Source organism: Zea mays, chromosome 6 (genome assembly GCF_902167145.1).
Source record: "Zea mays cultivar B73 chromosome 6, Zm-B73-REFERENCE-NAM-5.0, whole genome shotgun sequence".
Classification (NCBI taxonomy): Eukaryota; Viridiplantae; Streptophyta; class Magnoliopsida; order Poales; family Poaceae; genus Zea; species Zea mays.
This window is the reverse complement of record NC_050101.1, coordinates 142316808-142344193: the sequence shown is the minus strand read 5'-3', so window position 1 is coordinate 142344193 and position 27386 is coordinate 142316808. Positions and strand designations below refer to the sequence as shown.

At 48.7% G+C, this 27386-nt stretch overlaps 2 protein-coding genes, 1 non-coding gene and 1 pseudogene across 4 annotated transcripts; 1 reads left to right on the top strand and 3 right to left on the bottom strand.

Annotated features, from left to right (window-relative positions):
• Positions 1 to 236: 236 nt before the first annotated feature.
• Positions 237 to 2912, bottom strand: LOC100194089 (60S ribosomal protein L17). The gene is given in 7 exon segments (NM_001139143.1): positions 237 to 534; positions 634 to 701; positions 792 to 894; positions 975 to 1205; positions 2539 to 2579; positions 2667 to 2703; positions 2823 to 2912. Coding segments are annotated over 7 exon segments (516 nt in total). The 5' UTR covers positions 2826 to 2912; the 3' UTR covers positions 237 to 501.
• Positions 1383 to 1527, bottom strand: LOC111589642 (small nucleolar RNA snoR74). The gene has a single exon (XR_004850994.1). It is a non-coding gene; the product is annotated as a small nucleolar RNA snoR74 (small nucleolar RNA).
• Positions 2913 to 3318: 406 nt separating the features above from the next.
• On the bottom strand, positions 3319 to 13754 carry LOC103630133 (inositol polyphosphate multikinase and succinate--CoA ligase [ADP-forming] subunit beta pseudogene; annotated as a pseudogene). Its single transcript, NR_160854.1, has 14 exons — positions 12797 to 13754; positions 10275 to 10376; positions 9402 to 10203; positions 9172 to 9282; positions 8482 to 8593; positions 7715 to 7779; positions 6614 to 6691; positions 6344 to 6409; positions 5469 to 5717; positions 4797 to 5026; positions 4100 to 4295; positions 3840 to 3927; positions 3685 to 3756; positions 3319 to 3583 (listed from the first exon to the last, which is right to left on the bottom strand). The product of NR_160854.1 is annotated as an inositol polyphosphate multikinase and succinate--CoA ligase [ADP-forming] subunit beta pseudogene (transcript).
• A 2039-nt stretch (positions 13755 to 15793) lies between these two features.
• LOC103630130 (uncharacterized) lies at positions 15794 to 16374 on the top strand. Its single transcript, NM_001149761.2, has one exon. It carries the CDS (start codon positions 15971 to 15973, stop codon positions 16310 to 16312), a length of 342 nt encoding a protein of 113 aa, NP_001143233.2. The 5' UTR covers positions 15794 to 15970; the 3' UTR covers positions 16313 to 16374.
• Positions 16375 to 27386: the final 11012 nt, after the last annotated feature.

Here is a 27386-nt window from a genome sequence, read left to right as displayed (position 1 = left end):
AATTTTAATATTTATAGAGAGCAAATAAAAAGTCAAATAGAGAGAAAAATAAAGAATCTCATGGAGATGATTTTAGTGAAGTTAGAAATAGACGGGACGAGACATAGGGCGACCAGTAGGTTACAGTCACTCAAAAAACTTTACTTTTTACACTGTTCACAATGGGGTTAGAAATAGATGGGATGCAAGGATGGGTTCGGAGATAGTTATAAGGATGCAACAACCACAAACCATATGCTAAGGACAGCCCTACTCTTGATGTTCGCTTCAGATTGTTAATGCTACACTTAATGTTCGGTACAGATTAAAGCAAAGCAACAGACATGAGCCATACGCACAAATATGAAACAATCCACGAACAATACTCTAGACCAGTGAATTGCATGCACAGTTCGGACAGTGATAAAGCACTTGCAAACAATACTCAGGTAAACAGTATGAGACAACAAATAATCAGCCAAAACTTGTACTAAGCCAATCACAGAAGATAGAGCCCCTTCTCTAAGCCTTCCTGGTTGCGATCTGAGACTCGGCCTGAAAAGGAAACGATTGACCACAATAGCACAACATTAATCCCATGCACTGAATCAGGTAATCAAGTGCAACAGTGTACACAACCACATGTCCACATACCTCTTTCTTCACTGGTTCTTCCTTCTCCGACAAGATGAGCTCTATGTGGCATGGGGAGGACATGTAAGCTGGACCAGGTAGGCAAACAGAATGTTAAGCTCCAAATGAAGAACAGTTCATCGCATAGCAAAACTTCAACTTTAGTTAGATAGACTTACGGTTGATGCGTCCATGAGCACGGTATGTCCTGCGTCGCTGCTTCTGAGCCTGATTAACTTGAATGTGCGACACATAGAGGGTATCCACATCAAGTCCTTTCACCTGCAGCAGAGAAATTGACATAATTAGCATACATTATAGATGCAAAGATAGCTCTGACAGCGCAAAGTAGAATTGTAGACCTCAGCATTGCTCTCTGCATTCTTGAGAAGGTCTAGAATGAATTTAGCAGACTTGACAGGCCAGCGTCCCTGACCATTTGAGTGGCGAGACTTAGCCTGAGCAGTGCGCCCAACACCACCACAATACCTGCGGAACGGGATGGCCTGCTTGTGGGCGATCACATCCTCAAGGTAACTTTTGGCCTTGGTGAGTGACAACTTCCTAAGGGCAAAAGCTGTCTCACGTGTGTTCTGCAAGCATGATAGGTGCATTAACATACACAAAAAATATATCCACATCATATCAAAAAAATAAATAGCGTCAGCAACTGAAATATATTGTGTGCCATCTTATGAATGGACAGAGAAATTATCACAACCATTATCACACCAAAATTAACACACCCAAGCTACAAAATATGTGAAAACAAATGTGCCATCATTTACTGAACCAATTGACATGGAGTTGTCCAACACATGGACATGACCAAAGGTTCACCCAATAACGATGATCATCGTGTTCCTAGAGTTTACGGGGATACTGCTAGTATATAGCACAGCATCCTGCTTTTTTCTTTAGGGTATTCAGCTACAGAAATCAACACTACCAATAGGAATGACACCTACAAAAAGTAGAGCATCGTGCAACTGCGCTTAATGGACTTATCAATAAGAAAAATTTGATGAAGAGTCTAATTTTCATTTAGCACACAAACATAACCATATAATCAACATCAGACAGTTCATTTGGCAGCATATATATACCACACATCGTGCAACTGCGCTTAATGGACTTATCAATAAGAAAAAATTGATGAAGAGTCTAATTTTCATTTAGCACACAAACATAACCATTTAATCAACATCAGACAGTTCATTTGGCAGCATATATATACCACAGAACCAGGAAAATGCATGCTTTCAACCACAGAGTGGCTTGCACAGCAGCAACAGAGACAAGTTGCCACACCTGCCCTCCAACATTGCCACACCAGGAAAATGCATGCTTTCAAATAGTAATGAAGCTGCCATTCTAAAGGTTTTCCACTATATGTAAGCACATTCGTTTGGTGTCTGGTGCATTAAACTGCTGGCAATTACAGAGATTCACTAAGTAACGCAAGTAGACATCACGTACTTCACTTACTGATCTAATTGGAATCAAGTTGTGAAACCTGGTCTGCCCAATAACAATGAAGCTGGCATTCTAAACGCTATCAGAATATGTAAGCAAAGAATATGTAAGCAAATTCTTTTGGGACCTGGCGCCTTAACCAAATAAGCTGATGCAATGACGGAGATTAACTAACATAAGAGGTATTCAACGAGGATTGAAATTTGTGCATGTTAGATTAGCTTAACTTTGACTAAGTTTATATTGAATAGTATTCACATTTATGTGTAGAGGCGGAAACATGATAGGTGGTAGCGTGAGTTGAACGGCATACACTACTTGAAGAGTAAAGATGAATCCTAGATGTATTATACCTAGACTATAGCCGAACGCAGCACAAAAATAACAGAAACAAATCATGAGATCTGTTAAAATAGGATCTCGGACAGGAGGCAGATAGGGATCTCTTACCTTGAAGTGAACACGTAGGTCACGGCCCATGGCCTTAGCGGCTACATCGAATAAAAGAGAACCACAGGCGAATCAGAAAACCCGCAGATGCAGAAATACGCATGGAAACCTTTGTTAAAGAAGCTTACACTTGGTGGGGTTGGACGGCTCCGTCGAATATTTCACCTGGAACCACAAAACAAGAGCCGCCGCACGTCAGGGGTTCGTAAGGGCGAGGCCAAATCCATGGCTGCAGCGCAGCGAAGATGCAACAAGCGCTAGAGCAAGGACGAGAGAGATCTCACCATGGCTGAGACCAGCGAGGGGGGGAGGTCTCGAGGCGGAGTTGAGATACTCTTGCGGTGGCGGCGGCGCGAGGGAAGGGTAGAGAAGGAAGCCGCGGCGGTAGCCGGTAGGAGCGCGAAAGATTGTGTATATGAGGCACGGCCGCACGGCAACTGCGAGGGGAAACCCTAACGCCTTCGTTATGGGCCGAGCCGCCCGCACGGCCACTACAGGCCCACGTTTGTCAAGTTTACCCGGTCAATGCCAAATAAGGCCCGGCGGATGGAGCCGGAAGTATTTTTTTTTCTTTTTATGTTTATAAACAAATAAAAGTCTCTTCTCTACTCCTAAGCACGAGCGCGTCACGCGTCTTCATACCGTCCGCGTGACAAACTCTCGCTCGTCTCCTTCATCTTGTACTAGGTGAGTGCCCGTGCGTTGCGACGGGAGTAAAAAAAAATTTGTATGAAACATAAAAACGGAACGACAACAATCACTATGATAATGCAAAACCCATTAAAAATAATTTGTGTGATATTGATAATGTTTACCACACAGATTATGCATATCATATATGGCTAGTAGTTTCGCCTTCTACAGATTTCATGATTAGTGAAGTGATGTACATCAATCACTCTACATCTCATATTTAAATCCTGTTGAAATAAAGCCTGAGTACACGACAACAGTCACAGAACCACATCTCTGTAAACATTATAAGCGCTGGCTTGTCCTCGTCTCCATACACGGCAACAGTCACATAAGTGACAGAACCACATCTCTGTAAGTAAGCAAGATGAAAAAGCGTGATGTTCATGTTGTTAAACAATACATAAGTAGCTGTTAATATTCATTTACACTGTAAACTCTAAAGTAACTTGCCCTTGCGAAGTCTTCCTCACAGAATATTTTCATTATATATCCAATCACCAGAACAGATGAGTCACATAGTTCCTACATCAAAGAGGGAGACACTCCAAATCAATGTACTCTGTAATTACAATAAGTGTTTAAGAAGAAAGCAAGGGCAAACTTACCCTTTTTATTAGAGTAGCCAAGGTGAGAAGCAACTGCTGAAGCCTTTGAACATTTAAAACACAGGAACCTCTATGCTACATTCATTAGCTGGACCAGTGAAGTGTATCAGTTCCCATCATCCCTCACAAGGGCAAATGTTCCATTATGTAATACAGAAATTGCCACATTCTATCTTGAGTAAAGTTCTAATACAAAAATGACTTGCTAAAAATAGCCTAAAAATAAAACATGGCTTTTCAGTCCCAGTGTATAGGCTTACCTACAGAAAGAACTCTCCAATTCTGATTCTGGAGCTCAGAACTTAAACCTTTGTCAACTCTTGAAGTCGCATAAAAACATAAACTTGTTCGGCTCCATTCTAACATTAATTCAGTTAGAGAAAGATTCCCACTTTTCGCAAGAAGTGCTATAGAGCCAAACAAGTGTGAGCTTGTGACCTTTTCAAGAAAGCCTGACTAATAAAAGGAAATAGGGGGAACTTGTAAGCATATTTATTTATTTATTTTGTGAGTGCCTATTATGATCTTTTTTTACTAAAATATACAACTGTTAAATATTAGAACAACATTATTTTCACAGCAATTTCATAAGGGCGCATAGGGTTGGTATGGAAGTTTCGATAGTTAAGAAATCTTTTGTGCTGAAGCAAGAAGCTTCGACAGTTAAGAAATCTGGTGTACTCAAGCAAATAGCCAACAAGTGTCTTAAATGTTCAAAACTCAAAGGCAGTGACAAAAAAACCATTATTTCTGATATGAAGGATAACAATTACATAAGATAAATTCAAAACTCAATGGTCCCATATTTCATGATGAACTTGACATGGGTTATCATGCACTTGATTATATCAGGACATAAGATAGAAACATTTGACCATGCATAAAGATTATTGAAACATATGCTAGTAAGCAGAAGTTTAACAGGAAATTGCCACCAGATCAGCAGTAAGAAACTACCTTTCCATTAGAAATGACTGATTTCTCATTCATTTTTGTTAACATGATGCCATTCTTTGAAGATGGCATGATAAGATAGACACCCCATGGGCCATGATGGGTAAGTATGGCAAGAGGAAGCAAATACTGTCAATGTGAACTTCTGAAGATACAACTTCAGAGGGATGTAATAATAATGTAGATAAGTAGAGCACCTCATTAGTTGGCATGCCCTCTGCATAGCAGATTGCCTGAAAAAGGATAGAAGAGGATATAATCAGATGCCCATCACTTGCTCAGTTTATGAACTCTTGTAAGCTCTACTGATCCAGTAGCAGCAAGCATTTGAACTATTTATTGGGCTAAAACTTGAACACAAGGAACCCATCAACAACAAGATGATGTAGCCCTAAACGGGATCCTAAATGCAGATATCAAGGATTACTGCAAAGTTGAGCTTTTAGCCAAGTTCCTAAAAAGACATCAAGGATCCTAAACATTCGAGCATATGACATTAATCAACAGGAGAGAAAAACGGAAAAGTTGAGCTTTTAGCCAAGTTCCTGGGACAATCTATCAGCGAGAGCATTTCCTTGAACAGTACGACACTATTAAACAGTAAGATCTCAACCAACTCATTTAGCAAAACAATGACGAATCGCGCCAATAGACACAAAACCAAGCCACTCATACCACAGTCAGGTTGGAGTAGCGCAACCGCCGCAACAGCTCCTCTACCCCGGGCCGCAGAGCCACCGCCGCCGCCTCCCTGGTGGAGGAGGGGTCGAGGAGGAGGGAGGCATCCAGCACGAGTCGTACGGGCCGCCCGGTGGCCATGGCTTAGGGGAGGGAGATGCCAATCGCCAACGCCTAAGTTCTGTTCCTGGCTTTCTGCTCGGCGATTGAACACACGGAACCCGTCAACAACAAGATGATGTAGCCCTAAATATTGTGTTAGATGAAGGTAGTTAGTTAAGAAATGCATTGGACATAAACCACATTAATATTTTTAATATACATATTTAAATGCATGGATGGGGTGTCCATAGTTATTACATTGCACATTGGGTTTAAAAAATTCCGAATCCAAGAACGAGCAGTTTATGTTATTGACTATCTGTGATCTTCTAGAATGCAGTTATTTGTTATACAAACAGGTAACAATTTTATGTGATGGAAGGGAATTAGGTAGCCTGTTTACACATCATAAATTCTTACATAAGGTAGGTCAAAAGCAAATAGCACCTTTGATTTGTCATGCATCATCACTGCATACATGCAAACAATTAAAAAGAAACTACAGCCTGCAACCCTGCACTATAAAGGGTTGAAGTCACTTCCTGTTCATTGCAACCAAGCTCGAAAGGTAAAAACAAATTGGGTTCCAAAACTCTAAATCCCTCATTTTTTTTCTTTTTCATCATGAACATGAGATTGTTCGGTCTATGGCCAATTGGCTGCTCACTGCAGCAAAGTATATATAACTGGATTCTAATGGCTGTCGCAATCCGTAGTTCAAGATTAGCTATGCGACAACAGTTGAATAGAGACAGGAAAAAAAGAAATACCTGGCCATCCTTTGAACATTGAGGTCAACTATAGTGTTTTCCTCCCCTGCTGCAAGCAATAATGAGCTGAAATGGGCAATCAGAAATGAGGGTTAAAAAAACTTCACAAAATATACAACCATTTCAGAAAAAGGAGATTGACGATGTGCATTAAGTTACTTTGACTGTTAATCACCACAATGCACTGACTTATTTAAAAAATACAAGAAAAGCCCACTAATAGAAATTATAAAATGAACAGCAAAGTAATATTTGAGATAAATGGCATACCGGACCAGCAGTTTTCCTATCAAGGGTGATGGCAAAGTACATCTCATTTGTAAGAGATAGTTTCTCACACAAGTAGACCTACCGAAGAGAACATACAGTATCAATCTCTAGAAATCTTCGATATGCAAGGAAATATTGCAAACTAAAAGCATGAGGTAATGACTTTCATACAGCATAGTCATAACAACAAAAATATGAAGAACTATTTAAAATTGAAATGCACTGAGATCAAAATAGTAAATATAAATCCATCCTAAGGTTAAGAAGAAAGCCATAGAATGATGGAAACGATCAGATATCAATATATCATGTACAGAGTATGGCCTTAATGGTACTGAGTCCCTTTCCCTACAAAAAAATATGCATTCTTGGACATATACATTGTATAAAAGGTAGAAATTTTACTCCGAATTTTATGATGATGTTAAAATGATAAGAATTACATATTATAAAATTACTTTACAAAAAAAATCTCATAACATGAAAGTTATGTTGTCAACCTATCTACTTTATGTATTACTACTGGTCATAGTTAAACTTTGATGGGAACAGATCTTAAAACAGGCACTACCTCCGTTCTCAAATATTTGTCACCCGTTAGTTCATTTTTGAACTAAACCGCGACAAATAAAAAAGAACGGAGGGAGTAATATTTACTATTAGAGGGAGTACTTTATATGACAGTATGGTGCAGTCCTGCTGTTACTATTTCCCATGAACATAAGAATGGAGAATAAAGAGAAAGTGGATACATGTGGTACTTTGTGTTTTCACAGAAGAGTCTGGATTTCCTATTATTGACATACTAACTCAAGTGCAGAAGGGCCAAAACTTGGTAAATGAAAGATGGAGAACCCACATGATGGAGAACATTTGTAATGTTCTTAGCATCTCGGCATAGAGTAAAATAAAAGTAATGGGTACAAAAACAAACATGCCAAGAATGAAGAAATAGCATAGCAAGTTCCACAGAGTAAATGAACTACAGTAACATGTAAACACACCAACAGACCAATAACAAATGTGTCATGAAGCCAATCACGGTTCAAAGTTCAAACAGAAACATATAAAGGCAAAAGATGGCCTCAAGTAAGTTCTAACCTTGCTCACAATCTTTCCCTCTGGACCAGTTTGTTTCGTTATCAGAATCTGGCCTAACATTTTACCTGCAGTACCAGTATGACCCATTCAGCGATTAAAATAATACACGAAACATGACTGACGTGCACAACCTAATAGCAGAACCTATTGTGAGAGGAATCACCCACATGAAACCAATCAACCAATTACAATGAATAAACCATGTTAAATTCTGCAATAAATGTGTGAACACAGTGATCTGTCCACGAAGCAATATTCCTGAAACAGATCCATTTAGACTGTCTCCAGTGGATAGGGTAAAATTGGGGACGCGGAATTGTAGATGACATTGTTTGCAGAGTGAAGTTTGAAATAGGGGATGTGATAGGGGGATCTGCTGGAGATGGCCTTAGTTAAACAATAAAGTACTCATGCATGCTTCATCATACAAGTAGAGTTTCATGGTAGCAAATTTCAGCACCAAACAAATCAAAATAAAATTAGTGTATAAGAACGGAAATTAAGTATGTGCTTATCCCTCACGTGTGTAGAAAGTAAAAGTAGCCTTCTATGTTTTTCTCTTTTAAATTTTTTGGCTTTAATTATAAACCAAGGGAATGCATATTGGAATGACAAATAAGTGTCATTATCACGAATAGCAACAGTTGAAAGGCAAGAAATCTAAGAAATTCTAGGAAGAACTGTTATAGTTTGTTTTCCTTCGTCAAGTCACAGCAAGCCAGCAATACATAATGAATTCAAGTACTTGCTATATAATACACACTTACTTGCAATCAATTCAGCTTCCTCAGCCTTAACAATATGGACACCACTTTGCAATCCGCTTTTGAAAGTTCCCAGCCCTCGGCCACCAGCAAGGATTTGACTTTTAACAACTATCTGCAATGAGAACACCTTGAGTATGAAACTGTGACTAAATTGCAATGTACAAACTGTAAATGTCTAATTTTACCTTAGATTACAAGCAAGATACACGTTGCTTAACTATATACAGAACTATTTTTTTCATAGACATGCATACATAAAAAAGGTCAGGAACATTGCACATAGCATTTTCATAAAAAGCATGCATACATCAGAAAGGGCAGAAACATTGCACATAGCATTGAGCAGAAGCAATATGATAATGTCAGATATGGCATGGAAGATTGTAGCATAACTTCGTTTGGATGCCAAATATAAAATACTGTTTATACCCACGAACTATGAAAATTGTCTTGCAAAACAATAGCCCCTTGACAACATAAATTCCAGCACCCATAAAAAGAAAATTCAATCATAGATTAATAAAAATTCAACCACAACTCAGCATAAATTCTAAGTAAACTACATTCTTCTAAATCACCACGACTGTCACACCCAAGCAATGGACGACTGGCATTTTGGATCACGACGCGATAAGATGAACATAATGATGGGTCGAATAACAGACGATGAGGAAGCTATGGCGTCATCACCTCTTTCTCGCTGGGGAACATGTTCTTCAAGGCGTCCTTGACCTCATGTACGGACCCAGCCGCCGCGCCCCTGGGCACGTTGATCCCGTATTTACCCATCAACTATGCGCCCTGCAGACCCAAACAATCCACAAACCCTAATCCATCAGTCCTAGCCTCCAAAATAGCACGAATAAATCCCACGCAATACTAATGGGAGGGCAAAGTGCCAATCTGGGAGCGCTAGGCACCTGGTACTCGTGGATGTTGAGGCGGCGGAGCTGCTGGTGCTGCCATCTCCCGGCGACGGAGAGGGCGCGCGATGCAAGCTTGCCGAGCGATCCGCGAACCATGGCTGCAGAGACCTAGGCGGGGATGCTCCTCCGATCCAGAAACTGTGCTTAGAACAAGGTCGAGCGGAGTTTTTTTCTGGCTCAATAAAAGAGCGAGCCAGTTCAGCTCGCGAGCTGGCTCGAACAACAACATTTTTGTTATATAAATTTTAATTAGCATATATTATAGGTACTAAATAGATGATTAATTTATATTTTTAGATTACTGTACAAAATTAACTTATTTTCTATATTATATGATATATATTTATTTTACTAATTTAAGACGTGTCACTTAAATTATTTTTGAGACTTTATATTATATTTTGGAGACTGATTTCATGCTTATGGTCAGGCTCGTTGGCTCGCCGAACCGAGCCGACTTTTTAGGCTCGCTAGAGGAGCGAGCCGAGCCGAGGCTCGTTACTTGACCGAGCCGCAGATAGTGTTTGTTTGGAGAAGTTGCAGTTTAGTGAAATCTGAATGTTTCAGTGAACACGGTGTGTATGTGTCTGTGTAAGGGAGTTTCAGTAAACTGTGTGTGTCCCTCATACTGCCTGCATACTTTTAGTGTTTTCCTTTACTTTTGAGTTGTGAAACAAAAATGATGGCGTGCCTGAGGTGTTAAATGATGGCATGCCTGAGGCTCTTCACTGTCTTTATCACTCTCGTCTTCAGAAGATTCATCCTCAGATCCAATGTTTTCTGATACTTTTGGAGCCTGATAAAGCATCTAGTTAATAGTGGTTAATATTAATAATACATTGCCTACATCCAAGAATTTGTATGTACCTTCTTTTCTTCAACTTTTGTTGGCTCATCATCCGAACTTTCCTCACTACTGTCATCTTCATCCTCACTGCTGCTTTCTTTTTTTGCAGCTGAAAGTGCTTCCTATTAACAGAAGAAATACAATGTGAACAATGGAACATCCTGAGAAAAATAATGAAAATGTGCAAAGAAACTGGGTAGACCTAAATATAAATCGGTTCAGAATCAATGCTACAAAGATGTGAAGTGTCCCTTTTCTTTTTCTTGAGTCATACAAATGAATGATTCCAGTAAGTAATAAAATTTGTTCAGGTTGGGCGCAAGGTATATTTTGTTCCCTTAAAAAATGTAGCATTCAGTTATCTCGAAAACAAGTACAAATTTGATTATTAGCTGACATAAAAAATCTAAAAAGTACTCATATGTGAACCATGTTTGCTACTCTACCCGCAAAGAAGAAAAATAGACGCATCAACAGAGCAAGAAAAGTAATCCACTCACCATAGTCACCCCTGAATATGGTTGTCGGTAACATAAAATAATTAGGCATAATATAGTACTTTCACCAAAAATAAGAAGCATACATATCGTATTGCAGACAAAGGAAGATAATAAACACCGGTATCAAATAAGATCAAAAAATGGCACAAGAAAAAGATTTATATATGGCAGTGCCTTTAGCAAGTAATAACACTCTGCAAAAGATAAGAAAGAGTTAACAACATAACATTGTTCAAATTCGAATCCGCAGAGTTATGCTGTAACAATGTATTTGTTTTCCAATCCCAAGTGTTCCCTGAAAGTCCTAAAAAGGTTAGGAATAAATTGGACTTCAAAGTGTATGTGTTCTTCCACCTTCTTTTGAAATAAATGTCCAACGTCATGGTAGGGAATGGCTGCATGTATGTGATACCTCCTCTCACCCAACCCCACCTTTCTTCCGTAATGCTCCAGCGGCAAGCACACAGGGGCATCCCACTCGCCACCAGGTGATGCCAAACACCGGCCAAGTCCACCAGACTCCATCCTAATGTACATCAGGCACCACCAACCCTTCCCAAACACATTCCCCACCCAAATTTAAACATCGGAGCCCCCACAATGCCATCCATAGGAGCCAGCTGACGATAAGAAACCTGAGCGCGAGTAGAGTGGTGGCTTGTGGCTTGTATACCTGAAACTATGGCGAGACCGTAGCCAAGATGAGGATGGAGAAGGGTGAAACCACAGAGCTCTGATGCACAAAAACCTGTATGGGGCGTGACGACCACAAGCTGGGAAGCGACCACGTGGGGAGAGAACGCGAAGCATGTGACACGCGATTAAAAGGAGTAGAGGGCGGCAACCGTCTCATCTCATAGATCGCGAGCGGGGCGGGGGGAGGATGGCGGCGGCGCAGATTTGGGCAGTAGGAGGACGGCGGCACGAGCTCATGTTCGGGGGAGGGAGGGGGTGCCTCGCGAGCGGGGCGGTTGCGCGATGGCTTCGGGGCGCAATGGCTTCGGGGCTGGTGAGCAGGATCGGGGAGTGGGACTGTTGTGTGGGATCGTACGGTTTAGATCACAGAAGGATAGAACGGGCGACTGAGATTGTCTAACGGCAGAATGCAAGGGAGACAGGCTACCCTTGCAGCCTTAATAAGTAGTATAGATATAGATATAGATATAGACATAAAAACCAAGAGCTAAAACAAATATTATTTTGGTACGGAGGGAGTAACATTTTTGGAGATAGAGGTGCTGCAACAGATCTCCTATCTCATATCCCACCTATAATTTTTAAGACATCCCTTAAAACAGCCCTTTCTCGTGTAAAGAAAGGATCAAAGGAGACAACCCCTTCTCCCCTATTCCTAAAAAATATAGAAGACAAATTTAAGGTAATTTTCTGCAACAGTGCTCGCCTAAATGCTGAAATGGTTTTAGGGTATTGTCCTACAAAATACGTAATATAAGGGATCTGATGGAGTTGCTCTAAAAAGGCTTGTCTTCAGTGTATAACATATCCCACTTCAAAGGGTAAGACCAATCCATGACCCCCATCATCAGGAATGCAAATAATTTTAGAATCATTTAACAAATTCGGAGGCTGTAATAACAATATATTCAAATTCCAATACCTTGATTCCCTTGAATTAAATTCGTGCTACACATACCATTCAACAATCAAGTAAAAATGTATTCAGAACAAATACCTCACTTTTAAATAGCATGTTACAGTCTACCAATAACATCGCCAGATGCATAATCAACTGTTTCTTTTGGTGTCCTAGCTTTTGCTGAGGTGACAATATTATATTCTTTTATTCAGGAGATCAAACGTCGAAGAAGATTTGAGGACCACAGAGACATGAACGAATCTTTCCATCCACTTTATCCCCTGCTCCCATGGCGACACAAAATCTAATCTAAGCCATGCGAAAATTTCTTATTCTACTTTACATCATTGAACCGATATCTACTATCAATACGACAATACCTTCATATAAAGCAGTACATCTAACAAACAAAAAGAGCAATTAATATATCAAGGGTGAGCATTACCTTTGTTATCAAATCAAAAATGTCAGGATCCTCTCTTAAGAAGGACCCAAAGGCTGCGTCTAAGGAGTCTCTGGAACAATGTCAGAAACGAACTTGATCAGCTAGCAGAGCTCGCCCAGGAAGTTGTGGTCAATCACCCCATCACCCTCGGCCACATGGGCAAAGTCCACCAGCTTCACTGTTACCCCACCCCCACCTCCGCCTGCTGCGACTGCAGCAGCATCATAGCCCAGAAGAATCGACGCCGAGTAGAAGTGGAACAGAGTCTGCTCCTCCAACCATGCCTTGAGCTCGCGCAGCTGTGACAAGACTCCACCTTTTCCTCCGTACACCGCCGCCGCGAGCGCGCAGTCCATCCCCTCGTCGGCAAGCGGATGACACGTAGCGCCGGAGCACGCGGCGGACGCCGACGGTGTCCATAGCCTTCACCTCCGGGCGCTCCGTCCGCCACACGGCGCCCTCGGGGCCGACGACTCGGACGCAAGACGCGGAATCCGAGCAGAACGCTCGTGGTCCCGCGGTCCTTGGCGAGGTACTTGGCGATGTAGGGCTCCGGCGAACTCGGTGGCCACGTGATGGCGCCGATCTTGATGTCTGCGACGCAGGGCGCCTCAAACCCCGCGAGGAGGTCGTCGAGGACGAGGTGCGGATGCGGCTCCCCGGGCTGCGCCTCGGTGGGGAGGAGTCGCGTGCCGTGGAACCGGGGGAAGAAGGTGTCTCGGATGCGGGCCGGGACGGCGGCGTGGGCGGAGAACGCCTCATAGAAGGCGACCTCGTGCTCCCCACGGTCGCCGGCCTGGAGCGGCTTGTAGAAGAGGCCGGAGCCGTCGATGAGCGGGCCCAGCTTGCTGGCGGAGGCGCGGTGACCGGCGACTTGGTGCTCCGGCGGGTGGAGGTCGGGCATGGTATGGGGACTATGGGAGCAAGGGGTGACGAGTGGCGATGGTGGAAGCGGTGGGTTTGCAGCGCAGCGGAGAAAGAGATTTTGGGGCGGGGTGGTTGCCAAAGGCAGGGACGGCTGGGACGAGGGAGGCGGAGGGGGCGCGGGCGGAGCACGGTCGGATCGTCTTTAGATGAAGCAAACGGTCTAGATTCACGGATGGCAGAACGAAAAAAGGCAGGCTACCCTTAGAGTCTTAATAAGTAGTAAAGATTGTATCGCGTCCGTCGTAGCTACGAACTCCCGCCAGCCTCTCACGCCGGGTGGAGAATACTGAGGAAATCTGGGCTCTCTGGCGAAATGCCACTTAGAATCGGGTATTTAATTTGATTCCCTTTGGGGATCTCAGATCTCTTACAAAGATCGATGGAAGAAGATGATCGGCCCGAGGCTGGAGGTCGAGGAAGAAGAGGTTGGGCAGGACGAATTGGCGAGGCCGTGGAGCCACTCACAGGAGCTACCAACTTTTTTTGCAAATTGGTCCTTTTTTTTGCATAATTATGCCTTTGGCAGTTTCATTTCAAAAAATGGACCCTATCCTCGGCGCCATCATCATTGGCGCCTAGCTAGTGTGTGCCGGCGCCAACAATATTGGCGCATGTCTGCCTGACGTGGATGCCTGGCTGGCCGTGACGTGTCAGGGGGTCGGCACCAAGATCTATGGCGCCGACCCCCTGGCCGCGGCAGTCCACGTGTCAGGAGGTCGGCGCTATAGATCTTGGCGTCGACCCCCTAATTCTGACCCGCGCCCACGCTCTGTTTGCCGGCCGCCGCGCGCGCCCTATTTGCCTGCGCCGCCCGTCCGCGCCACCGGAGCCCCGCCCTCGCCGCCCCGCCCCCGGCCGGCCCCGCCCGCGCCGCCCTCCCACCGCGCCGCCCCTCCCACCGGGCGCCTACCTCGGCGCCAAGATCCATGGTGCCGAGGTACGTGACACGTAGATTCCAACTCATACCTGCATCTGACGTATGCACGCTAAAACTGTTGGCGCCGAGCATAGGGTTCATTTTTATGAAATGAAACTGGCAGGGGCATAATTGTGCAAAAAAAACCCGAAAAAGGGCTAATTTGCAAAAAAGTTGGCAGGAGCTAGGCTGATGACGAGGTCGTACGCGCGTGCTCGTGACTCACACACGTAGTATTAGACTGTCTGCAACGCTTGTTGTGCGAGTCCCCTCCCCTTGCTCTGTAGCATGCATGGGGGCTACAGGGCACCCGCTATAGCCGCAGCGGCGTCCTCTGCCAGGCTCCCTACGCGGGGGAAGGCAGCGTCAGAACGTCACAACAGCGTAAGTTGGCAGGCTACTCTAAACACTGTTCACGTATTTAATAGTTGAAGAAAAAATGGTAATAGATGATAAATAGGGTTGAATAATGATATTTTATAGTTGTAGTGGGTATAGAGGGAGATTTTAGGGGGAACCGCTGCGGGAGATGAAAACATAAGAGGTGAAATGTTGATGATGTGACCCAAAAAAGTGATATAAGGGAAAAAAATTAAAGATAATGCTTGCGAATAGCCTTATGCACACATGGAGCGGCCACGATCGTGGCATCGTGCTGAGGGCCGGGGGTCCTACACTGTGTGCAGTGCAGTGTGTGCCCAAAAGGCGCAGAGGCGGTAGCCCACTGCACAGTGCTGCGAGAGAGAGAGAGAGGGACAACGAGTTGCACGCTTCTGCCATGTTTCCACGTGGCGAATTCATGACGGTAGCAAAGCCTCCCTAATCGAATCATGCAAGTTCTTTGAACCAGATCATCGAACGGATGCCTGGATTGAGAGGAGGAGGAACAGGAACGACCGACAGTGCACCACATCATCACCAGCAAGCACTTTAAATTATGAGTTTTGAAACTTACGGAAAAATGTGGTGGCGATGCATGCATGGGCCTCACATATTTGACCGGCCGGGTAGGTCGCAAAAAGCTCACTCCCGTGCAGCTGGCGCGCGCACAGACAGATTACGCGCACGCGCTTGCTGGCCGGCCGCAACATGCTGCTCCGTTCTCCCTAGCTCGCCTATATAAATACATGGCCAAGCACCTCGCATTTTTCTCATTGCAAGAACACACACACACACACACACTCGTCTCTCACAACTACGAGACTAGCAGTTCTTCAGCACCAACACAAACGGTGTAACTAGCTACCTTATAACAACTAGCTAGTCTCTCTCGATAGACATCTAACTAGCTTACCAACAAGCTAGCTAGGCTCTCTTTCAGGGTCCCTTATATGGCTTCCGCACACAAAATCGTGTTCGTGCTTCTCTTGCTGACAGCATCGTCGTCGTCCATGCTGCAAGCCAGGACGATGGCGCCAAGTCATGACCGCCAGCATGCACAAACAGATCATCAAGCGGCAGCGCACGCCAAGGAGAGGGAGAGCTTACCGAGCCCTTCTTCCCAGCAACTGACCAGAGATACGGCGCCGTCGACGACGCCGCCACCCGCACCGCCTGCTAGCAACACTGAGGTCGCCGTCGCCGTCGCCAAGGGTGGGGAGGCGATGGCGCAGTCGGCCGCCGACGGGTCTGTGCCCAGCCCCGGCATAGGCCATCACAAAATGCTACAATAATCTGCGCCAAACAAAATTGTAGTGTCTATGTATCCATATATATAGATACAAAATAAAAGCTAGACGTACCTTCTCTCTATCTATATATATTTTGCGCTCGAATTATATGCATAACGTGTACGAAAGCAAGAATGTGTCTATATGTATGAATGTATAGTATATGCATGCATGTACGGTGATTTGTTGAGTCGTATATGAAACGGAATATTAGCATTTCGTGACATAAATTCTCATGTGACATATATATAATTGGTGTGTCATTGAAGTTGGGGTAAAACCTTTTTCTTTATGATGTGTTTTTCACTAGTAGAAAAAGGCTCAAAGCCTGTGGGACGATATATTTTTACATACGGATTCGTTTATCAACCGACTGTGCTATTTTTAGTGGCGGTTTTTTTAAGAAAACCGTCACTAGAAATTGTATTTCTACAGGCGATTCCTTAAGAAAATCACCTGTAAAGATCCATGATTTCTAGTGGCGGATTTCTTAAGGAACCGTCTGTAGAAATCGATTTCTAGTGGTGATTTTCTTAAAGAACCGCCACTAGAAATCATTTTTATCCTTAATTTTTTGAGTTTTTCAAACAACCTCGTATGACAAAACCACCAAAATAAAAGTTATAGGTCTCTAAAAGTTATTCAACTTTGTAGTTGACAACTTTTTATTTGAATTCGTTTAGAGTCTCAAATAAGCAATTTACACTCAAATAGTTGTAATATGTGAACAAAACAACTACAAACTAGACACAATGCATGCCATAAGCGGAGTGGTAGTGGAGAGTACACGCGAGGGTGAGGTCGACGGTTCGATTACTAATAACCGCGTAGCGCGCGAAAAATGCCGCGACTTGCGACTTTGACGGAGACGGTCGGGTGGGTGGGTGGTGGGGGTGAGTCCTCTCCTTAAATAATTTTTTGTTGTTTTAAAAAAACCTGTTTAATTTTTTTAAAAATAATTTTTACTAGCGATTTCCACTGGCGGTTTTCTTAACTCAACCGCCAGTGGAAATCGATTTTCACTGTCGACCCTCAGTTATCCGCCTGTAAAAATGATGATTTTTACTGGCCCCTAGTACCAACGGTTCTAAGAAACGCCAATGAAAATAGGTTTACAACCATCACTATAGAGCTCCTTTGTACTAGTGTTTCAAGGTTGAATCAATAGTGGAAGAAGGCTAGGGATAGCAATTTTACCCGAGGGTTCGGATATCCGACCCGTCGGGTACGGGTACGGGCACGAATTTTGACCCGTGGGTCTTACCCGTACCCGACCCGATTTTATTACGGGTCGGGTACGGATTTGATTTCATACCCGCGGGTACCCGACGGATATCCGAAAATAGTGATTTTAGATTTTCAACCTACCAGTACACTAGCTAGTCGTCCATCCTCGACAGCTCATCCTACTGCCATCCCTCCCTGTCTGTTGATGCTTCTGATCTGGTTCTAGTACTAGTGCCAGTACGTTTGATAAAGTGCCAGTACGTAGTACCAGTGCTATCTAGTACAAGTACTTGAGCTAAGAGAGTGTTAATACACCAGACGACTATGCTAGCTACTCTCCAATTTTGACGAGTTGGAAGTTTATTAACAAAAAAACATTAGCAACACATGTCCAGGGCTACATCTACACGACTGCACTGTGCAACAACATTATGTGCCTCCGGTGATCATGGCGAGGTGCGACGCTCAGAACTGCACTAGACTTCATTTAGGTAGAATGCACCAAGCTATTATACCCGACAGATACCCGATATCCACCCGATACCCGATGGGTATGGGCACGGGTACAAAATTTTACCCGTGGGTATAGTCATGGGCGGATATGGATAAACCCCGCGGGCATGGTCGCGGGCGGGTATTTACTCTACCCGATCCGAACCCGACCCATTGCCATCCCTAAAGAAGGCTGGAATGAGGACCCTGTGAATCTTGGTAAAAAGGGCATCTATGGAGGTGAATGAGATGGAAGAGGACATGTTCAAGAAGTATGGGGAAAAAGCTAGAATTGATAATGTGAAGGATGGTTAATTCTAGAGAAGAACATTGAGGGCAATACTCCTAAGAAAACTGCTTTGGTTTCCTTAGGTATCTCTCAAAAGAATAACGAAACTAACAAAAGAACTAATTAGGATGATGAGGTTAATATTGAAGAGAAACTAGATATGGGGGGGTTCTGATGATGGTCTCTTTAGTTCTTGGGAGATAGATGATTCTGTCGAAACTGTGGGAGTTATGATGCAGGATTCTCAGGGGAGTGGGAATGGAAAAAAATGAGAATGAAGTTGTGGATGTGGGGTTTCAGGTTATTAAAACAAGAAAAGAAAAATCAAGATTGGTGATCAAGCTGGATGGGTAAGGAGAACCTCCAGGCTGGAAGGTCTTGAAGATATTGAAGTGACTAACAAGGTTATCTCGTGCACTGAAGCCAAAGATACCTTCATAAGAAAAATAAAAAAAATAAGCCAAAAAAGTTGGTGGAGGCAGGAAACCAACAAATCCAAAAAAATGCAACGGAGGTGTTTGATATGTCGCTTGGGTGAATGCCACTATCAAGAAGAATCCTCGGTTGAAAGCCATGTGTTGCTAGTGTGGACACAAGTTGGTAGTGCAGTTTCTCTTCGTGGGTTGTAATCTGGTATCCAGAAAGTTGTTTTAGTTTGTGTTGTTAGGTCTCGATTGTTTCTAGTTATTAGAACAGTTTGTTGGCACCATTGCGTGACCATGTTGCATTGCTTCATTTCTTGTCGTAGGAGGCTCGAGTTGAGTATTGTTAGTGTCGGCGTTTGGAACCCGGGGGGTCCCTGGACCGACGAGTAAATTGTCGCCGCGTGCCCCAGCCCAGATGGGTCGCCGCGAGACGGAGCACGAAGGGGGGAAGAGAAGCCGGAGGGAGACAGGCGTCAAAGGGGAAACCCGCGGCCTTCATGTTTGTCCCGCGCCCAGGTCGGGTGCGCTTGCAGTAGGGGGTTACAAGCGTCCACGCGGGAGGGAGCGAGCGGCCTCACGCGAGCGCCGTCCTGTCCTTCCCCGCGCGGCCAACCTCTGTAAGAGGGCCCTGGACCTTCCTTTTATAGGCGTAAGGAAAGTATCCAGGTTTACAATGGGGGGTGTAGCAGTGTGCTAACGTGTCTAACGGAGGAGAGCTAGCGCCCTAAGTACATGCCATCGTGGCAGCCGGAGAGGTTTTGACGCCTGGTTCGTGTGGTGTCGTGGCCGTCGGAGGAGCGATGGAGCCTGGCGGAAGGACAGCTATCGGGGCTGTCGAGTCCTTGCTGACGTCCTCTTGCTTCCGTAAGGAGGCTGAGAGCCGCCGTCGTCATAGAGCATGCGGGACGCCATCATTACTCGTTTACCGGAGCGAGCCAGATGGGACGCCAGTCTTGTTCCCTGTAGCCTGAGTCAGCTTGGGGTAGGGTAATGATGGCGCCTCCTGTGACGTGGTCGGTCCGAGCCCTGGGTTGGGCGAGGTGGAGGCTCCTCCGAGGTCGAGGTCGAGTCTGTCTTCCAAGACCGAGGTCGAGTCCGAGCCCCTGGGTCGGGCGAGGCGGAGACCGTCGGCTGAGGCCAGGGCTGAGTCCGAGCCCTAGGGTCGGGCGAAGCGGAGTTCGTCGTCTTCCGGGGCTGAGCCCGAGTCCGTGCCCTGGGGTCGGGCGAAGGGGAGTTTGTCGTCTTCCGGGGCTGAGCCCGAGTCCGAGCCCTAGGGTCGGGCGAAGCGGAGTTCGTCGTCTTCCGGGGCTGAGCCCGAGTCCGAGCCTTGGGGTCGGGCGAGGCGGAGCTTCCTATGGCGCTCGAGGCCAGACTTGGCTGCTGTCAGCCTCACTCTGTCGAGTGGCACAGCAGTCGGAGCGGCGCAGGCGGCGCTGTCCTCTTGTCAGGCCGGTCAGTGGAGCGGCGAAGTGACTACGGTCACTTCGGCTCTGTCGACTGGAGGGCGTGCGTCAGGATAAAGGTGTCAGGCCACCTTTGCAAGGGGACCAGCCTTTCTCGGTTGCGTTTGGTTCCGGTGGGTGCGCGCGAGCGCACCCGCCGGGTGTAGCCCCCGAGGCCTCGGAGGAGTGGTTTGACTCCTTCGAGGTCTTAATGCATTTCGCAATGCTTCGGCCGGTCTGGTCGTTCCCTCATGTGAGCTGGCCATAGCCCGGGTGCACAGTCGGGTCCCAAGTTCTCAGGCTGGTATGTTGACGTTGTCAACGGTTTGGCCGGAGCCGGGTTTGCGAGAGCAGCCCCCGAGCCTCCGCACAGGACGAGAGGACGGTCAAGGACAGACTCGACTTTTTTACATACGCCCCTGCGTCGCCTTTCCGCAAGGAGGAGGGGGGAAAAGCGCCATGTTGCCCTTGGAGGGCGCCGAACATGGTGTCTCCAGTGAGCTGCTGACGGGTAATCCGAGTGGACGCTCGTGCCCCATTTGTTAGGGGTCGGCTAGAGGCCCGGAGGCGCGCTCCAAAAGTACCTGCGGCTGATCTGCCAGACCCGGTCCCCTTTTGACGGGGTCCGAGGGCTCGATGCCTCCCTCTGATGGGATTCCGTTACAAGATCGTTCCCGCTGGTCTCGGAAATGTCCTAGGGTACCTCGGGAGCGTAGCCCGAGCCTTGGTTATGTATTGAACGTACCCAGGGTCATCCCTCGCTCTGTGTCTGAGGCGGTTGTGAACCCTTCGTGGGCCAGCCTACGAACCCCTGATCAGTAGTGGGCGCGGAGCCCGAGTGGCCTGAGGCGGCCGTTGAACCCTTCCGAGGGGCCGGCCCTCGAACCTCTGACCAGTAGTGGGCACGGAGCCCGAGCGCTCTGAGGCGGCTGTTGAACCCCTCCGAGGGGCCAGCCTTCGAACCTCTGATCAGTAGGGGGGCTCGGGGCCCGTTTCCTTTACGGAGAAGGATCCCTTCCGGGGTATCCCCCTTTCCCAGTCCCTGTTGTAAGAGAGAGAAAGAGGAAAAGGAAAAGGATACGAAATCGAAATGGCGTGGCGCACCTTTTTTGACGCGGTCATTATGGCAAAGGCGAAGCGTCATCCGCTTCTCCTGACAAAGGTGCCGCCTGTCCTGCCGCAGAGTTAGTGCGACGGGACGAGTGGTTCATGGGGCAGCCGTTATGCGCGTGCGAGTCGTTCGAGGAACGGAACACGGGCGTGCCGTCTTCACACCGTGGGAGAGGGTTCTCCCGCTGTCCCATGAGGGGACGTGAGCTTGACTGACGACGTGACCGCTGCTTCCGCTCGCCTGCCACCGCCATTACTGTCGGCCCATTTTTGGCCGTATTGACCGTCGTGCCTTCTCCCGCGGCTGACTGACCCGTGACCGATGCGCCTGGCTGGCACTGTTGGGTCATACGCAGGGTTGCCTCGAGTCGCGGTACTGGTTCCGCAGTCGAGGAGGCACGGTAGTGGCGCGAGTGGCAGTGCAGTTGCTCGCATGACGTGTGGGCCTGGGCCTCCATGCTGGGCGCGTTGGAGTCGAAGGGGTGCGTCCACTTGGCGCGGTTGCATGCCGCCTGCATGGCTGTCCGCCCTTTCACCCACTGGTCTGGGCGAAAGTGGAGGAATGCTTGTAACCGCTGGGCAGTTGCATGCACCGCGCGTGGCGGTTTGGCTTCTTCTGCCCTGGGCCAGCTCGCATGACGTGTGGGGCCCAACCCCCGTGCCGTAGGGGGAGGACCTTGGAGCGTGTTGGAGAAGACTCAGCCCGCGATGGCTGAGGACGCACGTGGGGAGAGTCGCCTTTAAAAGGAGGGTGATCCCCTTGAAAGGCGACCATGTTTTCACGCTCCCTTATGCATCGCGTCTTTCCACCTTCCGAGCCCCCGGATGGGGAACGCCCACGATTCTTTTGCCTCGTCGTTGGAGGAACGCAACTTCATGGAAGCTGGTACCTTTCAGCCATCGTTCGGCTTCAAGGATTTTCATCAGGCAGCCTAGCCGCATCCCCTCGCCGGTGGTCACCCAAGACGGTGACCACCAGCCCCTGGGTGGGGAGAAGCAAGCCGGGCTGCGGCCTCTGCCCCTCCCCCAGCTTCAAGGATGTTCATCATCAGTGTTGGGGAGGGGAGTGCGCCGAGTTGGGGTCGGTCCCTGTGCGGGCGGCGGCCCGCTCCTTCCCTCAGTGATCGGGGGGAAGGGCGTTCGCCGTTCGTGGCGCTGGCAGCTGCCGCGTGCCTGGCTTTCTGACCCGAGCGGCTTCGGAGCCGCATCCGGCGTCGCCTTCCGCCACGGCAGCCGGAAGAGGTTTCTCCGCCGACGAGATAGCCGGTGCCGCCCATGGACTGACCTCCAACTCTACGGCCTTCTGCTCGTCCTTGCCTCTCGAGTGAGGGCGTGGGTGAGGGCCTTATGGCAGCAGCATCCGCCCTAAGGTCATCGCTGCTGCTGTTCGGCCCCTCGGAGCAGAAGTCGTCGTCGTCGTTGTTGGAGCGGGCGGCGACGAGCCACCCGTCGGCCTTCTGTTGCTCCGCAGGCCCCCCTATCGTGTGGGGTTGTTCGTACCTGCGGAGGTGGAACCGGAGTTCGGTTTGTAATGGCACCTTGAATGCCAGTGCCTTGTTCATTGTGGCTGTCGGGGCCTGAACATGTATGTATTTTCGGCACGGAGCCGTGTTTTTCCTCATTTCGAGCACTAAGACTCGCCTGTCGGCTATCTGAACCGCTTCACCAAGCGTGAGTCGCCTCGTGCGAAGGTGACGAGTGAGGTATCCGTATCCCGGAGGCGTAGGAGTCCCTCGGCTCGGTCGGCCTTGCTGTCCGAGGCTTCTCTTGCTTAGTTAAAGGGACCCTCGGTCGCTCTTCGATGAGCCGAAGCCGGAGGTAGCGGTGTCAGCACGGACAGAGGCGGAGTTGGCTCGAAAAGAAGACTTGGTCGGCCGGAGCCTGGCCGGGTCGTCCAATGGCGGGACCGACGCCGGAGTTGAGTTGCCGAGGCCACGGGCCAGGCTGATGTCCTCGGGGGACAGCTGGCTGAGGCTTCGGGGGGGGGGGGGCTGCCGAGCCACCTGCTCGAGCCGGGTTTCTGGAGAAGACCCTGGCGGTGATGGCCCGGGCATGGTGTTGATGTCGTCCTTCGGGGTGGAGATCCTCCAACCGCGTCGCCGTCCGAGGCTAGGTCAGACCCCGCCGAAGGTGTAGATGACGCCGAGGGTGCTGCTGCTCCCTTCAATTGTCAATGTCCGAGCCTGCAGGATCGGGTTATCTTGTAGTGTGCGTATGTTTTCTGCGGCCGCCGAGGCCCAAACATACTGTCGTCATGTTGTAAAACTGCGTCCCTTTCCCTGTTGTTTCGAGCATCCGAACTTATTTGTCGGTAATAGAATTGTTTGTCTGAGCGAGAGTTACTTTTCACGGAAGGTGATGAGTAAGGTATCCGTATCCCGGAGGCGTAGGAATCCCTCGGCTCGGTCGGCCTTGCCGCTTACGTGCACTCTTACTCGTCCATAGGGTTCTGTCACCGACGCAGTCGAGAAGGCCCGAAAAATCGTTTTAGCAGAGGAGTTTTCGAGCGTGAAGACTTGTTCGGTCCGCGGAATCCCTTATCCGAGCGTGAGTTACTTATCGCAGAAGGTGATGAGTGAGGTATCCGTATCCCGGAGGCGTAGGAGTCCCTCGGCTCGGTCAGCCTTGGCTGCTTACGTGTACTCCGTTGTTTTCAGGATCCACTTTCGAAGTAGTCGAAAAGCACGAAAGACATTCTGGCAGAAAAGATCTTTTTCCGAAGAAAATTTTGACGCAGAGGGGGTTCCCCCCTTTTAGCCCCCGAGGGAGGGTCGGGCTTTGCCGAGGCAAGGCTGACCCTTCCTTGATGACTAAACTTTGTGTGTGAACGAGGTATACAAACAACTTGAAAGCATCTTAAGGGTAGAAGCGACGTAGCTGTCGGATGTTCCAAGCGTTGCTGTAGACCTCGCCTTGACTGTTGGCCAGCTTGTACGTCCCGAGCTTCAGAACTTTGGCGATGACGAACGGCCCTTCCCAGGGAGGCATGAGCTTGTGCCGCCCTCGGGCGTCTTGTCGCAGCCGAAGCACCAGGTTGCCCACCTGGAGGTCTCGGGACCGAACCCCTCGGGCGTGGTAGCGTCGCAGGGACTGCTGGTACTGCGCCGAGTGTAGTAGGGCCATGTCCCGAGCCTCTTCCAGCTGGTCCAGTGAGTTTTCTCGATTAGCTCGATTGCTTTGGTCGGCGTAGGCCCTCGTCCTCGGGGAACCGTATTCTAAGTCTGTGGGCAAGATGGCCTCGGCCCCATAGACTAGAAAGAACGGTGTGAAGCCCGTGGCTCGGCTCGGTGTCGTCCTCAGACTCCAGACCACCGAGGGGAGTTCCTTCATCCATCGCTTGCCGAACTTGTTGAGGTCGTTGTAGATCCGAGGCTTGAGTCCTTGTAGAATCATGCCGTTGGCTCGCTCCACTTGCCCATTCGTCATGGGGTGAGCCACGGCGGCCCAGTCCACCCGGACGTGGTGATCCTCGCAGAAGTCCAGGAACTTTCTGCCGGTGAACTAGGTGTCGTTGTCGGTGATGATGGAGTTTAGGACCCCAAAGCGATGGATGATGTTGGTGAAGAACGCCACCGCCTGTTCGGACCTGATGTTGTTTAGGGGTCGGACCTCGATCCGCTTGGAGAATTTGTCGATGGCGACCAGCAGGTGCGTGTAGCCCCCGGGTGCCTTCTGCAAGGGGCCGACGAGGTCCAGACCCCACACAGCAAACGGCCAGATGATGGGTATCGTCTACAGAGCCTGAGCGGGCAGGTGGGTCTGCCTTGCATAGAACTGACATCCTTCGCAGGTGCGGACAATTCTAGTGGCACCGGCCACCGCCGTAGGCCAGTAGAAACCTTGTCGGAAGGCGTTTACAACAAGGGCTCGAGGTGCTGCGTGATGGCCGCAAGCCCCCGAGTGTATCTCTTGTAAGAGCTCCTGGCCTTCGGCGACGGAAATGCATCGCTGGAGGATGCCTGAGGGGCTGCGGTGGTAGAGCTCCTTCCTGTCTCCCAGTAAGACGAACGACTTGGCGCGCCGCGCCAACCACCGAGCTTTGGCCCGGTCGAGGGGTAGCTCTCCTCGGTGGAGATATTGCAGGTACGGGGTCTGCCAGTTTCGATTAGGCGTGACCCCGCTCCGCTCCTCCTCGATGCGCAGTGCCTCACCCTCGGGGGTCGAGGGTACCTCGGGCCGAGCCGAGGGTGCCTCGGGCCGAGCCCAGGGTGCCTCGGACCGAGTCGAGGGTGCCTCAGACTGAGCCGAGGGTGCCTATGGCTGGGTCGAGGCCTTCTCGGGCTCGGGCGTGTCGTCGGTCTTGACAGAGGGTTGATGCAAGTCTCGGGAGAAGACGTCCGGGGGAACCGTTGTTCGCCCCGAGGCAATTTTAGCCAGCTCGTACACAGTTTCGTTGTAGCGCCGGGCGACGTGGTTGAGCTCGAGCCCGTAGAACTTGTCTTCCAGGCGCCGAACCTCATCGCAGTAGGCTTCCATCTTCGGGTCGCGGCAGTGGGAGTTCTTCATGACTTGGTCGATGACGAGCTGCGAGTCACCGCGAGCGTCGAGGCGTCGGACCCCTAGCTCGATGGTGATGCGCAACCCGTTGACCAGAGCCTCGTACTCGGCCACATTGTTGGATGCCGGGAAATGGAGGCGTAGCACGTAGCGTAGGTGCTTCCCGAGGGGCGAGATGAAGAGCAGGCCTGCGCCTGCTCCTGTCTTCATCAGCGACCCGTCGAAGAACATGGTCCAGAGTTCCGGTTGGATCGGAGCTGTTGGGAGCTGGGTGTCGACCCATTCAGCCACAAAGTCCGCCAAGACCTGGGACTTGATGGCCTTCCGAGGGGCGAACGAGATCGTCTCGCCCATGATTTCCACCGCCCACTTTGCAATTCTACCCGAGGCCTCTCGGCACTGGATGATCTCCCCCAGGGGGAAGGATGACACCACAGTTACCGGATGAGACTCGAAGTAGTCTCACAACTTCTGCCGCGTTAGGATCACCGCGTAGAGCAGCTTCTGAATTTGTGGGTAGCGGATCTTGGTCTCGGACAGTACCTCACTGATGAAGTAGACTGGCCTCTGGACGGGCAATGCATGCCCCTCTTCTCGTCTCTCAACCACAATCGCGACGCTAACCACCTGAGTGGTCGCGTCGACGTAGATCAAGAGGGCTTCTCCGGCAGCGGGGGGCACCAAGATGGGCGCGTTCGTGAGGAGCGCCTTCAGGTTCCCGAGGGCTTCCTCGGCCTCAGGGGTCCAAGTGAAGCACTCGGCCTTCCTTAAGAGGCGGTACAGAGGCAGGCCTCTTTCGCCGAGGCGCGAGATGGAACGGCTCAGAGCCGCAAGGCATCCCGTGACCCTCTGTACGCCTTTCAAGTCCTTGATGGGCCCCATGCTGGTGATGGCCGCGACCTTCTCCGGGTTGGCCTCGATGCCCCGCTCGGAGACGATGAACCCTAAGAGCATGCCTCGGGGAACCCCGAAGACACACTTCTCGGGATTGAGCTTCACGCCTTTCGCCTTGAGACATCGGAATGTCACTTCAAGGTCGGAAAGGAGGTCGGAGGCTTTCCTCGTCTTGACTACGATGTCATCGACGTAGGCCTCGACTGTTCGGCCAATGTGTTCGCCGAACACGTGGTTCATGCACCGTTGGTACGTTGCACCCGCATTCCTCAAACCAAACGGCATGGTGACATAGCAGTACATGCCGAAGGGTGTGATGAAAGAAATCGCGAGCTGGTCGGACTCTTTCATCCTGATCTGGTGATACCCCGAGTAGGCATCAAGGAAAGACAGGGTTTCTGAAAGGGAATTAGGCTTACACCTAGTTCCTAAATAGTTTTGGTGGTTGAATTGCCCAACACAAATCTTTGGACTAACTAGTTTGTTCTAGTGTATAAGTTATACAGGTGTCAAAGGTTCACAACATAGCCAATAAAATGACCAAGTGTTGGGTTCAACAAAAGGGCAAAGAGCCAACCGTAGGCCCTCTGGTCTGGGCGCACCGGACTGTCCGGTGTGCCACCGGACAGTGTCCGGTGCACCACCGGACAGTGTCCGGTGCACCAGGGGACTCCAGCTCGAACTCGCCACCTTCGGGAATT

What these genes read in the sequence shown, in the direction of transcription:
- LOC103630130 (NM_001149761.2), top strand. Translation starts at nt 15,971, where the DNA reads ATGGCTTCCGCACACAAAATCGTGTTCGTGCTTCTCTTGCTGACAGCA.